Here is a 17,199-nt window from a genome sequence, read left to right as displayed (position 1 = left end):
GAAATAACTTCTTCCTGAAGGCTTTTTCCAGTGAGAATCCAGGAAACTGAAATTGTCCCATTTCCTGATTTGATTCTGTGGAGAAATCACTCGGTCAGCACCCTCAGAAGAAAACCCTCCCAAGTGCTCTCGAGGAAAATTCTATTTTCTTTTTCTGTAGTAGGATCTCTTAATTCTTTCGGTTATGTCAAATAGTTTATAAGCAATTTAAGAGGTTGTCGATTTTAACTTTTAGTACATCTTTAAAATCCTGCTGATTTCTTATACACAGCAGAGTTTTGTTCTATTTCACTCTATTATGTGTTACGATCTATGTGTAATTTTTACCTAGCAGGTACCTCAGAGTCTGGAATTACCCTGTAAGAGCGCATTTCTTGTTTTTTGCTAGGCCACTTAAAACTTGGCCTCTTGCAAAGTGACATCCCTGATGTGTCCTTGTTCTCCGTCAGATCCACGGATGCGCTGGTGTCCACCATCTGGGTGTTAAGGCCATGTAGAATGTTTTTAAAAACCAGATGCAGGTTAACTTTAAAACTGCCTTGTCAGCAGTATGGGTAACTTAATAATCACGTCAAGAAGAACTGGATTATGCCTTCCTTTTGTTGTTCGTACGCTGTATTTAATTCCTTTAGAACGTCCACATCTGGTCTGCCTTTCCGTGCCCTGATGGGAGACTTTTCTCAACGAGAAACTGGCTGTGTTGAGGCAGGAACGGTCAGCTGTGCACGTGGTACTGGGTCTAGTGTGCGGAGAGTGAGCGCAGGCGGAGAAGCGCTGCCCTGCATGGGGTGGGTGGGTCTCGTGAGAACAGAAGTAGCATGGGATCAACTGAAAGCATCATCTCCGTGCGCTGGATATAAAATGTTAGAGTCGGGTTCTCGTGCGGAGCACCCCCCCCCCCCCTTTTAGGGAACGTGTAATGGCCGGTGGTCTCAGAACTGAAGCCTGGAGAGCTGCAGGTGAATTCCACCTACAACTCCATGGGAAGGAGGTTCTTTATGCCCAGGGCGCCCTCTAGTGGCCGCTGGGAAACAAGGGCGCGCCAGCGTGAAGCCCTTGGTTCTTGTTCTAATACACAGAACTGGCATGTTTCTGTTGGCATCCTGAAAATTCTGTGTTTCCTGGTGGGTGGCAGGATCTACAGCAGATCTGCCTAGAGCTGCCCTGAAGCTGGAGCGAGTCCTTTCCAGCAAGCACCTCTCCCTGCGGGCCAGCCCAGGGCATTTCTGAGCAAAGTCAGAGACTGAGTGCGGGCGTCCCCTCGCACGCTGTGTGGGTTCAGGGCTTTGTATTTCAGACTCAGAACGCCTTTCCTCTGTGGACTCACTGTGCTAGGACGCAGGGACTTCTCAGTCTAGGCCAGAAGGCTATATGTGATCCATCTGGTGTCGTCTTACGCAGCCGTGGTTTGGGTAGTAGAGAGTGGAGTGTCTGGTCCTGGTGTTGGGGCTGCGCAGCCCCCGGCATCAGAGCGTCCTGGCCCCGTGACCTGGACTGCCACCTCCCCGGGCTCGGCCGGGGTTCCCTGGAGGAGCTCCTGTAACACCCATGGGCACGTAAATGTAACATAAGTGGTTGCTTCTGTTATCTTGGTTGTATCTCAACACACAGCTTTACTGAGGGCCTGGTTGGGGTGCAGAAGCATGCCTCTCTGTTCCCTCCTTGGTAATAAGCGTGGCTGTCCGTGTCCCACCGCGGGTGCAAGAAGGCAGAGCCGAGCCTCTCCCAGGTTGGCTCACATGGTTGTAGAGGACGCCTGTGGAAGGCTCCGTAGAGACTCCAGGGAAGCCCTGATGCGGTCCCCGAGTGGAAGAACTTACCCTTTTTATTCCTGCTGGTCTTCTGAGCATTTTTCTGGAAAGGCCACAGGCGAGGGAGCACCTGAGCCAGGGAGCCCGGGTGGAGGACAGATGCTGGCAGTCTCCTCACGTTCATTTGTGGGACTTTGTCCATCGTCAGCACAGCCCCATCCCAAATGAACAGGGCATGACTGTTACCAAGCAGGGACATTCCTCAGCTGAGGGGTCCTCTTGGTCCTTAATCACACCTCTCATTTCCAGAGTGCCCTAGAAGCCCCTGTGGCAGGAGGGTAGAGTGAGTGTGGGCTTCTGGAAGGTTCCACTGCTAGGTACTTGTTCGCTGCTTGCAGACTTGCTCTGTGAAGCCTGTGTGTTGTGCTTTTGCATGGGATTCGTGGGGTGTTGGGGGTAAAAGGTGGGTCAGGTTACAGATGAGGGACTCTGAGCTTTCCCCTACCCCAGGTGTTTGGGGTCGCTGGCCTCATCCAAGGGTGGGAGGAGTGTCTCTGCGAGAATGCGTGTTCTCTCCGGGTGTAGTCAGGAGCTGTGCGAGGGTCCGTAAGTGGACAGGACACTTCTGAACGAGGTAGTTACATAATGTTCGTTAAGCTGGTTCTGTTTTAAAGGCTTGCAGATGACATCGATTTGAGGGACGGGCACAAGCTGTGAGCAGGTGCAGAGTTACAGGTGGAATGAGAGACCAGGCTGGTGTAGCCCCGACTGACGCGTGGTGCAGGTATGACGTGGCCAGAGCGGAGACGCGTCGCTGCACCTGGGAAGTCAGGATGGGACAGCACGGGGTGGGCCTCCTGCTGAGGAAGGGGGCCTGTGGGACTTTTGGGGACCCCAGGTCAGGTTAAGCTGGGTTGACACTACGGCATGTGTTTACACCAGAGCATTGAAAAATTACAGATTTCGACCTTTTTCCTACCGTTTTCTTAAAAGATGTTTGCACCTTTAAAAAATACTTCTTTTCCTTAAGTGTTGTGAAATCCAAGTCAAATTTTTAGTCTGGAAGACAAGGAGACAGGACAAGATGTTCTTTGAAGAAACCCCTCTAAGGGGCCTTCCCAGGGAATGTTCTAGAACATCTATTGAGGTGGCGCAAGCCATTGTTGGAGAAAGAGGCCTGAATCGGAGTTAGTCTTGATTTCTCTATGGGAAACTGCCAGGTCAGGTCTGTTCCATGAGCTAAAAATAAAACAGGAAGCAAGAGAAAGAGGGGGTAAAAATGAATAAATTATTCCCTCAAGATGCCACTTTTTTATACTTACAAAATTAAATGTCGTGGGCACTTCCTGAGCCCCAGAATAAGCACAGTTTGAAAGGTTGTTGCTATCTCTGGGGTTTCTGTTGGTCTGGTGCTCTTCTTTGACTAGTGGGGAAAACCCCGTCGGTGGGTTTTTGTTTCAAGAGCAGTTGGCGTTTTCCGTGGCACAGGAGCCTCAAGCCCACGGAGAAAACTTCCCTGGAGAAAAAAGTCCCTGAAAAGTGCCTGTTGTCTCACACCTCGCTCCTAACATCTTGGCCTTTCTCTGTTGGCATGTGCGGGACACGGGAACGCATGGTGGGGTGGGGTAGAGGCATCTTAGACACTGAGCCAAAGAAGGCTGGTTTTTCTTTGTTCAGGGGACTGGTGACAGGTGCCCCACATCTGTTCTGTTGCTCCAACGTCCTCATCTGTATACAGACCCTGCGGGAAGTGGGTGCGCCCAGGACTGGTTCCGTTAAGACCTAAGGTGGTTCGCACCCCAGCACGTAGGGCCCTCCACCGCCCCCTCTCTTCCACTCCTGCCTCCGTCTACCGTAAACACCAGGTGCTTGGCTGCCCCCCTGCCCCAGGTGCTCTCCCCCCAGGTAGTGGCTGGTTGGCCTTTCCCTCCTTCCTGCGGGTGGGGCTGCCCTGAGAATCCACACTGAGCACACGGACCGTCGAACATCCTGCCCTGCCTGACGTGGTCTCGTGGCCACACAACGTTCATCGCTGTTCCACGTCTCTATCTTGTTCTCCGCCTCCCTCCCCGGCCACCCTCGTAGCCCCTCCATGAGGGAGCCAAGTTTTGTCTGTTTTGTCCACTGGGGCAACCCTGTGCCCAGAACAGGACCAGACACCTGAGGGCAGCTCTGTGGGCACGGACTGAACAGGTGTATGGCTGCACCTGGGGAGTAATGCTGCTAGAACGCAGTGAGCAGAGTGCTTTGTGCACCAGACGTCACCTGCAAACAGTGAGTGGGCATCCTTTACCTCCGTTTCAGAAGCAGCATCCTGTGAAACACATTTTTACAAATGGAGACTGTTCTAAATGTTTGAGATTATTACTTGGAGGGTAAACTAGGTTTTAAAAACTCCAGGTTCTTAAACACATGACCTGCCCAGGAGCAGGGCGCAGGTTTTGAGCTACCTGGAGGCTTGAAGTGGCGGGACGTCAACAGGGCTGCTTATGGTCACCGTGTCGCTGTCTGTTCCAGATGCCATAAGTTCCAGTAACCCACGGGTCATCGACGACGCCAGGGCGCGGAAGCTCTCCAGCGACCTGAAGCGGTGTACCTACTATGAGACGTGCGCCACCTACGGGCTGAACGTGGAGCGGGTCTTTCAGGACGGTAAGCGCTCCCTGCCGCGCATCCACGTCCCCTTCCGCGGCACAGGGCCCGCCCGGCATGAATCCGAGTGTCCCCCTCATGCAGAGGGGGCGCTCAGCTGCGTGCGTGTTCAGAAGACTCAGCAGTCCGCTGGGAATCCTGTGTGGTGCGCTGTGATGTGACCTGTGCACAGGGTGTGACATTGCCCACGCTTAGCTTCTGCACGTGCTGGGTCACACTTACACATCTCTTCTCCACCGTAGCTGCTCATTCTTAGTTCAAGCCCGTCTCTAAAAACAGCCTAAATATTTGCTCTTAGGCTTTGGAGAGAATAAACCAAAAGAGGAAAGAGAGCCAAGTTTGGGCCAAAAAAAAAAAAAAAAACACCCAATCCCACATTAAGACTTATGGCTGAGAGCCAACACCACGATTTAAGAATTGTTTCTTTGTTGCTGAATTCATTAGTGATCACCCGCCCCTGGAACAGCTGGAACAGCCATGCACCAGACAGGAAACCCTCCTGGAGAAGCGCAGGGTTCCATGGGGCAGAGACGGTCACGTCCGTGATCGTGATGCCAAGAGTCGGGCTGGGAAGCGGGAGGGGGATGGGCGAAGGCATGGGGGAGGTGGTGGGAGGGAGGGGTGGTCTTGGGTCCGGAGGGGTCAGGAAAGTCTGGGAGAAAGCGACTCCCCTAGCCTGAAGGGCAGTGCTCCCCGCAGAGGGTCCCGATGTCCGCGGGGAGTTGTGGGGAGTAACTCCCAGGCTGCCCCCCGTCTGGCTGACCTCCACGGTGGCAGAGCAGACCACCCGAGCCGCCCGTCATCCCGGCCTTACTGGGCCCCAACCCTGACGAAGACGTGTTCCTCCCAGTGCAAGTAGTAATTACACACCTGCGTTTGGGACCTCCCCACACCGGACAGTGTATGCTCTTCTAAATGTCCAGATGAATTTTCAGATGGAATGGGAAGAATTCCACACTTTGACTATTCTTATGACATTTCATAGATCGGGTCCCTTTCCAAACTTCGCATTTTCTTCCCTTTTCCGTACGAGCCGGTTCCATTCTCAGCTTGCGGCCTCCTTCCCCGCACAGTGGCCTGCCCTTCCTGCTTCTCAGCCCGGGTGTCCTGCAGAGGCCTTTGTGCTCTGGGTCCTCACCGCCTCCCCGGTGCCTGTTCTGACCAGAGGCATCCTGCTGAGGGACAGCTCGGGGGCCCTTCCTCCCGCCCCTGCCCACCCCCCCGGCCATCCCCATCCCTGCTGGAGCCCGTGGTGGCCTGTGTACGCCCGTGCTTACCGTGCCTCGAATGTTTGCCTGTGAAGAGCCACGCACGGAGGCCCGTGGGGCTCCTGGAGGGCGCCCAGCGGGGCAGGCAGCCCAGACCCTGTGGGGCTGTTACAGATGAAGGTCCCCGGGCTTGGGCGCACGGGCCACGTCTGGCCAACCACCTGTTTCTGTGTTTTCTCGGGCGCACGGGCGGGCTGCTCTTGTTACCGCCACAGAGTTCAGTGGTTGACGTGGAAACGTGATGGCCCCGCCAGGCCTGAAACAGTCCCTCCCTGGCCCTTTGCAGCGGCTTTGCCGGCCCCTGGTGGAGATTTTCGGAATTTCATCCTGTGGATGAGCTTATCCTCCACGATTGCTTTACATGTGCATTTAAAATCGAAAATGTGACCTTCCCATAAATGAGCTCATACATAATCGTAAGAGTTGGTTGACACAAGGGAAGCCCAGATACTGTGCTTCCCTGCCCTGCATCCAGAGCGCACGGCAGTCAGCCGCGGCCCCGCACTGGAAGCACTTTGTTGTCTGCAGGCCGCGTGCCAGCAGGGGGAGGACCGGAAGGGCTTTTCCAGACAGCGTTCCTTTATGCTCCTAGAGGGTTTCCATTGCTGTGATTTAACAAAACACATGACGCTCGTACCGTGAGTTTTCACAGGTTTAGGAGATTCCCACTACATTTTGTTACTTCTCATTTTAGAAATAATTCATTGCCATTAAATATTTGAATTGTACAAAGTCAGAAAAGGAAATAATACCCACGATACTACAGTTTCTGTGACTATTGTGATTTTGTCCTTAAAATATTTCTGTTTATATGAAGATAAGATTTAAAAATAAAATGAGGGTTTACTCTGCATATTTGGTAGGGGGATTATAGGGTATGTCTTTTTGTTAAGTCGTCAACTCTGTAATTGTTAGTGTTAAAAGTAGTTGCTGACCAAGTGGGGACAGTGCTCAGTATTTAGAAATTGTGAACAGTCATGATCCATTTTAATCCTTAAGGGAAAAAAAAAAAACCCTCACAAGGTTTAGCGTTAAAGAAATCAAGGCTCGGAAAAATTAAGCTCGACCAGAGGCATCTGGATGGGATGCCTGTCCTGGGACGAGGAGCCCAGAGCTTTAACCATTCTGTCATTAAAGCCACAGTGATGTGGGTCCTGCCCGGTCCCCGGGGGGAGGCTGGATGGAGGGCGCACTCGGCAGGCTCACCACCCACTCACAGACTCATGTCATTCGGATTTCTCTTTCAAGTTTCTGGCTTCCTTTACACCTTAGGACTTGCCTTTATTTATGTGCTTTTCATATCTTTGCATTGTAGAAAGAGAAAGAGCGGGTAGTTTCTATGTAACATTTAACTTACCCCTGAAAGAAGGAAACAGGCCTGGTTCTCACACCAGCCAGACCTCCCTAGCACCTTTCTCTGCCCCCCAGGCTTTCTGGTCGACTGGCTCCCCGGGTTGATTTTTTAAGATACCAGGGACTGTAGTCTTTGCTTCTTTAACTTGGAGTTCTTAGTATCCTGAAACTGGAGACAGATTGCAGAATTAATGGAGAAATAGAATGTCTGTCTACTTTTCTCTCCAGGGTGTAGTTCTCACATGGCTCTTGGAAAGTAATCCAAGATGGAGGGTCTCCATCAGCATCAGGGGTGTCCCGAGGCAGGGAGGCAGTGGATGCCCTCATCTGAGAAGCAGCGTTGCTCATGCCAAGCCTCTGGTTCAGGGTCGAGAAGAGGGGCTAGTACGGGGAGGGGCCCCCGCCTCCGCGAGGTGGAGGGCCAGCGCCCAGAGACGGAAGCTTGCACTTTCCCTGAGGGTGGAGGACAGGTGTGAAGGACCAGGCTGCCTTCTGTCACCTGCTCGCAGTGGTCCGGGATCATCGTTGATCCTGCTCCTGATGAGTTTGTGTGGCTTGTGGAGCAGAATGTCTGGCCTCCACGAAGGGGGTTCCAGTAAATAAGATTCACCTTCTAAGAAATCACATACTCCCTGGTTCTACTGCATCTGGGCTGCCGGGCCTGACATGGGCATGGTTACCCGTCCGTCTGTCTGGATTCCCAGAAAAGCCCTGCAGGGATCTCAGGGCCCCACAGGCTGGACCAGGGGATTGAGGCAGCCCAGGCTGCGCATGGCCCATCACCCCGTGTCTCTCCATCTGTCCAGTTCTGTGCAGCTCTGGTCGCCGCCGGCCATGTCTGCGAGATTAACTTCGGGCTTTTGTAGTTTTAACGTTATAATGGTAATGTCTGTGTTTGGCATGAAATTTTTCAAAAGTCCTTGGTCATTTGTTCTCTCGGCCTGGATTCATGAAGATACAGGATTACAGAAAAATAAAGTTCACTCTCTGCAGACACTGTTTCTCTGGTGCTATGATTTCTATTCAAGAGACGTTTCTCTCACTCTGTAAAGGAACCAACTGCGTGGAAGAAGTCCTTGCACTGAGCACATCTTTCCTGCCATTTTAGTTGAGTCTCTGTAGGGAAAGGAGGGTAGTGTTGGTGATGGGATTTTTTTGACCTAGATATTCAGGGACAACCTAAAAGGATTATAACTTAGTGACAGAATTAAACCCCTCTCCTAGAAGACGAAGCCGTGCTGAAAGGTAGTGAACAGCCATGTGTGTAAGTGGTTGAAGGACCCCTTGGACCGTTCTTGTGAGCCATCTTGGGACTCTGCCTCCTCATGTTCACGAGGGAGCATTTGGGATTTTAGTTCCCTGAAGCTGGATTTTGGAAATGATGAATTCTCCCTTTCCAATCATTTTTAGATTTCTCACTCTACATTGGATGTCCTTGCTTATAGCTTGTTTTGTTTGGATGACAGTGATTGTATAACGGATGTCTGATGAGCATAGTGATTTGCGTCAGAGTGTAGTTCTCTTTTTCAAACTAAGCATGATGTAGAATCAGTTTTTTGTTTTGACATTTTGTGAAGTAGAGCCAATAGATCCCCTAAGTTTTTGGGGGGGTATATTTTATAATTTTTAGATTACAGTATCTGACTGTAAGATCTCTGATATATAAAGAAAAGTGGTTTCCCTTTCATATGGAATGAGTAAAACCTGATGGTGGTACAAGATATTTAATTTTCCCTTATCCAGGCTACTTTACGCCCTTTTCCTTTCTCCTTCCCTCCCTCTCCTAAAATGAGCTGATAGAGATTTGTCTGTGTTGTAGAACAGTGTTGTTTTGTATATGGGTCGTTCCTGTTACGCATCCTGATGCCACCTATTTTGTATACAGAATTTAATATTCTTGCACGTACCTTCTAAACTGTAGTCACTTGTTAAATCCCAACTGAAAGCATCCTATTAGACATTAATGCATACTTCCCTGTGAAGCTTTAACCTTCTACCTTCTTAAGCTTGTCTTCGTAGGACAGTAGGAAAACCCATATGCGCAACATTCTGCTCTGACAATAACTGTTTAGACCTGGTCGAGATCCGTATAAGCCAAGATCTAGATAATTACAGATTACCGTCTGTCTGCTTGACCCTCCCCAAGACTGCTGGGTTTTGTCACTATGTTGTTGCCCAGAGTAACTGGGCAGTCCAGTGATCTCACACGGAAGACCACTCACTCTAGGATAGATGTTCTTCTACGTTACTTATGTGAGAAAGAGACCATTCGGTTGGAGGTGCACGTGCCCTTCGGACGGCAGCCTCAGAAGGGTTCTGGGCGCCGGTGGCTGGCGCTCGGGCTTCCGGTGATCACACACTTCATGCAGTGTCCTGTGGACGGGCGTCCTTCTGACGGCATGGGCCCGTCGGCCTCCCGGCACGGTCACGCCAACTCTTTACATGCGTGCTGTGTAGTTCACATTCTGAAAGCACCTGCATAGAAGCTGTCCCCTAGCTGTCCCCCCACCCCCTGCCTGCGGATGGCTCACCCTCGAGTGGACGCCCTGTACCGTCAGGGCTGAGCCAGGAGAGGCTGCCTGACTGGCACAGGGGTTTGCAGTAAGTCAGGGAGCCTTGGTTTGCCTTCTGTCCTCTGCTTCCAAAGACTGATACCCTGATGTACAAAGAATCCCATTTCACATTAAATTCTGCAGCTGCTTGGTCCTAATTACGGGATTGTCCAGCACAAGAGTAGCTGTATTAATGCGCCCGGTTTGTATGACCTAATTGCATGTGTTAGAGCATCAGTAAGTGGGAGCAGTCCAGGGGTTTTGCTCCTGAGTGCTGCATCATCCTGTGCCGTTTTGTTTTGCTCACACCGCCGTCTTTTGTTTGTGCTGTTAAAGGATGTGTCAGGCTTCTTCCATGCCTTCTTGGAACCCGCTTAATTTTCATTGTTGGGGTGGCCTATTTTATTATTTGTTTTGTTGTTGCTCTTTTTATTGTGTTAAGGGGTAGACTGGAGTCCCTTTCTTTTTGTGTTAATTCTGTTTCCAAAGGATTTCTTTCAGAAATGATATCTTCCACGATGAAAAGCAAGCCATATGTATGTGTACATTGGGCGTTTCGTGTGTGTGTGTGTGTGTATGTGTGTATAGAGAGAGAGAGAGAGAGAAAAGGCCAAGGAGTCATGTAGTGTTTGCCAATTTCTATTTTTTTATCATTTGTAATAATGACTAATATTTATGTCACAGTTTAAGGGTTTCTAATGTAAGACAGTGGAACTTAATAGGCCCTCTTTACAGCTGGTGTCTGGCCCGCGTGTCCTTTCTGCCCGTGGTTTTCTCTGGGCATCTGTGCCCGTGTGCCCGCGCCCCTGCCCCCTCCTTGGCACACTCTCACTGCCCCCTCCTCGTTGCCTTGAAACGTTGTACATTCAAGGTTTCATGGGACAGAGGGGTAGTTTATGTTATGACGGGGCAAACGGAAACTTTACTATGCTTTATATACTTTATTCGGGGGGGTTAATATTTTATTTTATTTTTTAAATTTTATTTATTTATTTGACAGAGAGAGAGACACAGCGAGAGAGGGAACACAAGCAGGGTGAGTGGGAGAGGGAGAAGCAGGCCTCCCGCAGAGCAGGGAGCCCAACACAGGGCTCCATCCCAGGACCCCAGGATCATGACCTGAGCCGAAGGCAGACGCCCAACGACTGAGGCGCCCCGGGGGTTAATATTTTAAAACCTTCTAAGAATAAGGATGACATGAGCCAGTTGCCTGGAGGAGCAAGACAGAGAAGGAAAACACTCTTCACACTCCTGAGGGTAGTGGGTTGAGTCCTGTAACATGGGCGTGGCCCCGGTTTGGCGGCCGCTCTGCTGTCCTCGTTAAACACCAGCGTTCAGGGGCTGTCACTGCCTGGCAGCTTCTAACATGGTCGAATCCCATGGAAATTAGAATCCGCAAGTTGCCTCCAAAAGAACCACACCTCTCATTAAATTGAAAAGCTACCTATCAGGTGTTGACATTAAGTAGACTTTGGGTCAAGCCTGTGGGTGGGGAGGGAATGTGTACAGTGAGCAAGAAGGCCTGGGTCTGGGCGGGTTTTGTGTGTGCTGTAGGCTGGTTTGCGTGGGGATGGGAAAGTGCATGAATGATTGACATCGTTTATTTTTATAAAACATGATATTGTCGGTACCCTTTGTATGTGCATCTTTAAATTCAGCTTATTTCTTAACCAGAGAAACTTTCTCTATGAACAGGGTTAAATCACAAAATGAAATAATTAATACCAAAGTTAAAGTATCTTTGGCTGTACAACACAGACAAGTATGAACACAATTCGTGGTAATAAGACCTATTTTCAGAGGCCAAAAAAACAAAACCAAAACGAAAAGAAAAACAAAAAAAACCTTTTGAAATTAGTATTTTTAGAAAAAAAAGTTTGAGTTACAAGCGTCTTATAGACGAGCCAGACCTCTGGCAGCTGATCTGCAGCCGAGTGTCTTCACGCATATTTGACAAATGGGGAGTGTATTACGGTGGGACTAACGGCCAGGCTGTAAGTGAACATTGTCAGGATTCATTTGAGAATTTGTTGAAAGTGATGACCCTGGAATAATCCGAGTGTTTTAAGGTATTATTATGAATTGGAAACAAGTATGAAATCAGCTTGTTTCTTGTTTAAAGTCTCTTTGTCTAGAAATTTCCCCTTTTGAGAGTTTCTCTCTCATCCATTGAGCTATTCAGTGGACCCAGAGGCTGGACATTTATAGAGGGACTAACTCTTTTGGATATCAGTTGATTTGCTTACAGTCACCTGTCCAGCGTGAAAGCGTTGAGGTAGGGGGAGTATCTCCATGGTGGGTGTGGTTCAGACTGCAGCTCCTGGCCGTAACAACTCGGAATCAAGTGTGAGACTCGGTAATTCTTACACTAGTTTCTGGTGGGGTAGAGAGGACCGTGACGTTTTTCACTCTTTCCAGAGTAACATCCTAAGAAATCATCTTAAAATCTTGATACCAAGTTTGCTGTTATTACAAACAACAGGAGACCGTGAATAGTCTTCTTTTTCATAGTTCTGTAGACTGTTGTGTCAGTAGGGGCTGTGATTGTCTCTGGCAGTTTCTTACCCCAAGTCGGGAACGTTTCCTGCTGCATTTCCCTTAGGGCCACCTTGGGCGGGCACCACGGCTCATGTGTGCCCATAGATGCTGTTTTAACCCCCGCCCTGCCAACGCGAGATCAGTAAACACACTGTTAGTAAGTGTGCTCTATTCTGATGTTCGTGTTAAGACTCCCATCTGCTCACAGAATTAATTTTATCAATGACACAGGAGACGGTTGTGTTCATACTTGTCCGTGCTGTGGCCTCATACATCGTAGCTGGGGCCTGCCCCAGGATCCTGTTAATGACTTGAGCCAGCTTGAATTAGCTTGATGTATCATTAATGCATACAAATGGCTTTTATTTTTGTTCATAATCTATTCATAATGCCACGCCATTCCGCTCTCCCTAATGTTTTTTAAATGATTAAACGGTGATGTACTTTTTGACCTACTTAACCCTCCGCAGCCTCTGATCAACACAATATGAAGATATCACTTAAGTAGAAAAGTCAGAAATGTTACACTTCATGGCTGGTGTTTCCAACTTACTTTGAAGTCTTTTGTTTATAACATCTTCCCCTTAGAGAATACAGACATAGCAGATTCTTAGTGGCCTCCCTTCACCGAGGAACTGTCCGCCAATGATGGGGTTTAGCAGCACCAGTAAGTTCGGTTCATGAAAGAGAAGGAAGAGTAATCCTCCAAGGAGGGAAGTTGTGAAGGTTCTTGACACCAGAAAGCATAGCTTTACCCTGTGGATGCTGATGTCTGTGCACGCTACTCAGCAGTGGGGGGCTGACCAGGAGTGTATGGGGGTCCAGGCCGGAGCAGACGCTGGGCTTCCCCGAAGGCAGGCTCTGGGATCCCACGTCGGCTTGCGGGTAGTTAGTGCAGAGTCACTGGAAATTCTGTGAAGAGAAAATGACACCCAAACAGCTGGACGGATCTTCCCTGATTTAGGGAGAAAGCAGCTGTGAAGGGTGGGTTGCACACTTGTTTGTCTAAAGAAAAAGAGACTGTAGAAACTTCGATGACTAAATTGGATTGTGTGAGATTTGCTAAAGAAATTTTTTTTAAAGATTTATTTATTTGAGAGAGAGAGATTTTGCGTGGGGTTGGGAAGGGCAGAGAGAGAGAGGGAGAGAGAATCCCAAGCAGAGTCCCCGCTGAGTCTGGAGCCTGATGCAGGGCTCAATCTCATGTCCCTGAGATCACAACCTGAGCCGAAACCAAGAGTCGGACACTTAACCGACTGAGCCACCCAGGCGCCCCTAAGGAGATGATTTTTAAAGGTTGTGAAATATGGAGATAAAAACCACCCATCACACCACCCCCAGTGGCTGTTACCGTTAAGGTGTGGGGGGTGTGGCTGTCTGCATGCCCGTGTGTTTGGAAAAAGCGGATTTTCGGGCCTTATGACATGGTAAAATCTGCTTTTTTCACATCAGTACTTTCTCTACAATGTATTTTCTCATTTTTGCATTGCATTCCATTGAGTGACTAGAAATACTTTTTTGGCCCAATCCACTATTAGACATTGAGGGGTCCCCCCAGTTATGTGTTTTAGGATCAGTGCCTGAGTGGATGGCTCTTTACCTGAATCTTTGTCTCCATCCTTAATCTTTTATTTAGGATTAACTTTGATCACGTAGAAGTAGAAAATAATCATAATTTTTAAATTTGTCTCAAATACTACTTTTGATACGTTAATGTGAAAATAAGCTCATCTTCGCAGTCAGGCGTTTTGTTAGGAGGTGGCAGTCGGTCCCTTGGGCGGGCAAAGGTCTGGCGTGTTGGTGACACATGGGAGCAGGTGGGCCTTGCTGCTCTTGCAGATGTGGCCTCGGTGTTTCTGGTAGGTTCTCTACACCTGGATTGGAGTGCCCCAGCTCCCCAGAGGGCAGACGGCCCAGGGAGACTGTCCCCAGTTCCGTGTGTAGCCGTGACCTCAGTGGGGTGTCCTCGCACTTGATCCGTCCCTTCTGACGCACAGTGCTACCAGCTCGCTCCTGGTGTCGCCTTAGAGACGGGCACCTGGAGTGGGTGGGAAGCGGCTCCTGGCGTTTGGACCTCCCTGAGCTTTGTGTCGTGTCAGTGCTCCTCCGGAGGGCTTGAGGGACCCTGGAAGCCCATCCTCGTTTCCACACACAAGCAGTTCCAGGGCCGGGCTGTGCCCCTTGCCCTGGTCACGTGGCAGGTCCCCGGCGGCTGTGGCCCGGGCACAGCTCTGCTGCGCTGGGGACCGTCCCTCTGCGGTGGGGCCCGGGCGCTCCAAGCACATCTCCCCTTGGTGAACATAAAGATCGTATTGCATTATTTCCTGTTTGAAATGTCAAAATCTGGGAAGCCCACGCAAGTCTCTGTGAAGGTCAAGGAGTTAAAAGGTAAGCATGCGTTCCTTTCCCCCGGCGTGTCCTGGGTGGGCTCTGTGGCCCGCGTGTTTCTGCCCTGGAAGGCGGGGCCCCGTGCCCATAATGACGTGGTGCTGGCCCTGTTTCTCCAGGCTGCATTCAGCTGCCCCCACTTCCAGCCACAGCCCTACGCTGCCCCCAGGGGGCAGGCCCCTCCTTTGGGCACATGAGTAAGCCGCCGTCCTGTCTGGGAGAAGAGAAGCTGAGAAGAGCTAGTTTGGGGTCGTCTGGCTCGCTGTTGCCTTGGGAGGCCTGCTGCCCTGAGCAAAGCTGGGGGGGGCCCGTGGGGCTTCCCTTCCCCGGGCTGGGCGTGGCGCCCCCTAAGCGCGGGCCCGAGGTTGGGAACGCGCGGGAGGGAAGCGCCGGGCTGTGTAGCTCGGCAGAAGCCACGGGGGGCCTCGCGGGAGCGCGAGGAGGCTGGCTGGCCTTGGCCTGTGCCGCCTTGTGCTGTCGCTGCGGAGATTACAGACGCAGTGAAACGGACAGCGGTTCAGGAGACCGTTTGCACCTGGAGGAAGGCGCACTCCGCGGAGCGTGTGAGGTTCCCGGACCAGCGGCACACGAACGCAAGCAAAGTTTCATTCTTTGCGCTGGGCGGGAGGACGGAGGAAAGGTGAAATGGTACAGTCTGCGCTTAAGGGGACTGGGGTCCCTTCTCGCCTTTTGCTCTGCGTGTACCTTTAGAGACGACTCACAGAAAAACTGACAAAAGAGACGCTTTTCCTAAACCACTGTGTAGCAGTAAACAGACGGACTCTTCAGTCCCTCATACGCTCTTCACAGAACGCACCAAGACTTCTGCTGGCTGGTGACAGCCCGGGTGTCTCGCTCTAGGGCGCGCATCCGCGGTCCCACGCGGGGCCGAGCAGGTGGCCATGCGGGGCTGGGTGGGGCCTTTGCCATCAGCCTCCTTGCCCGGCTCTCACCTCTCCCTGCGGGGACACTGCGGGTTCTTCGTGCAGCCTGGTATTGAGGAGAAGGTCAGTGGCAGAATCAGGCTGGTACCCCCGGGCAGAGGAAGGGAGTCGATCAGTTTGGGCAACTGTAGATACTCCTCTTACAGAGGCGAGCCTTGGTTCTGGAGGTGCTGAGCTGTGGAGTGGTGTGATCTCTGAAGGAGCGGAGGGCCCCTCCAGAGGGCTCGCACCTGCTGCTTCTCTGGGCGCCCAGCAGAGCTGGGGACGCAGAGAGGGAAGAGTCTTGTTGTTTGAGTTCTGGAGTCTCTCCCCCCTCCTCCACTCTCCTCAGGTTGCGGCTTTTCCTGCTGTTTTCCATTTACTTTTTTGCTTTTACCCTTTATTTTCTCCCACTGCATAAATTCCAGTAGAAATTATAGCATCTCAGATCATGGCTTTTTTTTTAAAGATTTTAAGTAATTTCTACACCCAACGCAGGTCTCAAACTTAAAGCCCCGAGATCGAGAGTCGCGTGCTCCACGGACTGAGCCTCAGATCATGACATTTTCAATTTCTTGATGTGGACAGTGGGACCTACTACACTTTTGGTACCTCAGATGAGAAACCTGTCAAATCACAATCTATTCTATACAGATGGTATCTTTCATCAGATTACTTACAAATGGAGTGTTCAGAGTCTACAAGGAAGTAACGTCTAATTTGGAGAGCGGTACCCTTTTCAGCCCCCAGAATAGTGTCAACATGGCCAGGACACTGTGAGCAACAAAAGTGAGGGAGGCGGGGCGGTTTCATCAGTGAAGGGCAGCGTCCCCTGTGGGGGGGCGGCTGTCGCAGGCTAGTCTGTGAGCGCCAAAGAAGGGTGTTTGACCAGCCCCTGCGGATGAGAATGTTGGGGGGACACGTAGGTGGAGCACTGGCCCAGGGTCTGGATGCTTCAGCTGCGCTCGGTGAAGTCTGCATTCAGCCATCTGCTGGGCACTGCGGGGGGTGTTCGGGACCCGCGGGAAGGGAGCACAGCTCCGAAGCGAGGCACTTGCCCACCGCTCTGGAGGACCCTGATTCGCCAGAGCTGCGGGGTGGATTTTTTTTTTTTTTTTTACAGAACAAGGAAAGCCTACAGCTGCGGTCCGGTTTGAAAACCATTGAACTCCTCAATATGTCCCTGATCATAGACCTCAGCAGATACCCTCACGAATCCAGTCATTCAGAAGTGTGAGGGGAAATGCCCGGGAAATCCGAACTTGCTCGCGCTGGGTCTGTTGCTGGGCGTTCCTGTCCCCCAGGCTCCTTGGGCCGCTTTTGCTGGTGCCTTAGGGTTGCCGTTAGGGGGATAGTGGTGGGCTCCACACCTTTGTTTTGTGCTCTTTCTCCTGGACAGGCTCTGTCCCGAAACGGTGATTAAAGAAATGCAGGCAGGTAGTTCTTCCAGCTCACGTGGCTGTATAGCATGAAAACAGTGAGGAAGCCCTTGTAATCAAGTGATATGCAAAGGAAGTCTTTCAGCGTAATACACAAGGAACGGAACTGCTGTAAAATCTGATGGCTCACGTAAGGAGGGACAGTTGAAAACCCCAATCAAATCAGTATGGACAGCTCCATGTGCCACTGCTCCCCTGGTCAGGTAACAGTGCGGAAGCCCAAGCAGAAGGTCCTTGGTGGCTTCCCGAACTGGTCAGGGACCGAGGCGGGGAGGGAGGTAGCTTGGTTCCTGCTCAGTGAGTCGGCCCTGGGAGGCAGGAGGGCATTGCCCTCA

At 51.0% G+C, this 17,199-nt stretch overlaps 1 protein-coding gene across 9 annotated transcripts in view; it reads left to right on the top strand.

Moving 5' to 3' along the window:
• Nucleotides 1–17,199, top strand: part of AGAP1 (ArfGAP with GTPase domain, ankyrin repeat and PH domain 1) — a 524,731-nt gene that overhangs the window by 210,507 nt on the left and 297,025 nt on the right. For all 9 annotated transcript variants that reach the window (XM_035006807.1, XM_035006806.1, XM_035006805.1 and 6 more), the window contains one exon: nt 4,269–4,403. In XM_035006807.1, coding sequence (XP_034862698.1) covers nt 4,269–4,403 — 135 coding nt within the window. The remainder of the gene's footprint in view (nt 1–4,268; nt 4,404–17,199) is intronic.

This window comes from Mirounga leonina, unplaced genomic scaffold (assembly GCF_011800145.1).
Source record: "Mirounga leonina isolate KUSES-001 unplaced genomic scaffold, KU_Mleo_1.0 Mir_151, whole genome shotgun sequence".
NCBI lineage: Eukaryota > Metazoa > Chordata > Mammalia > Carnivora > Phocidae > Mirounga > Mirounga leonina.
This window is presented reverse-complemented; position numbering and strand designations above follow the sequence as displayed.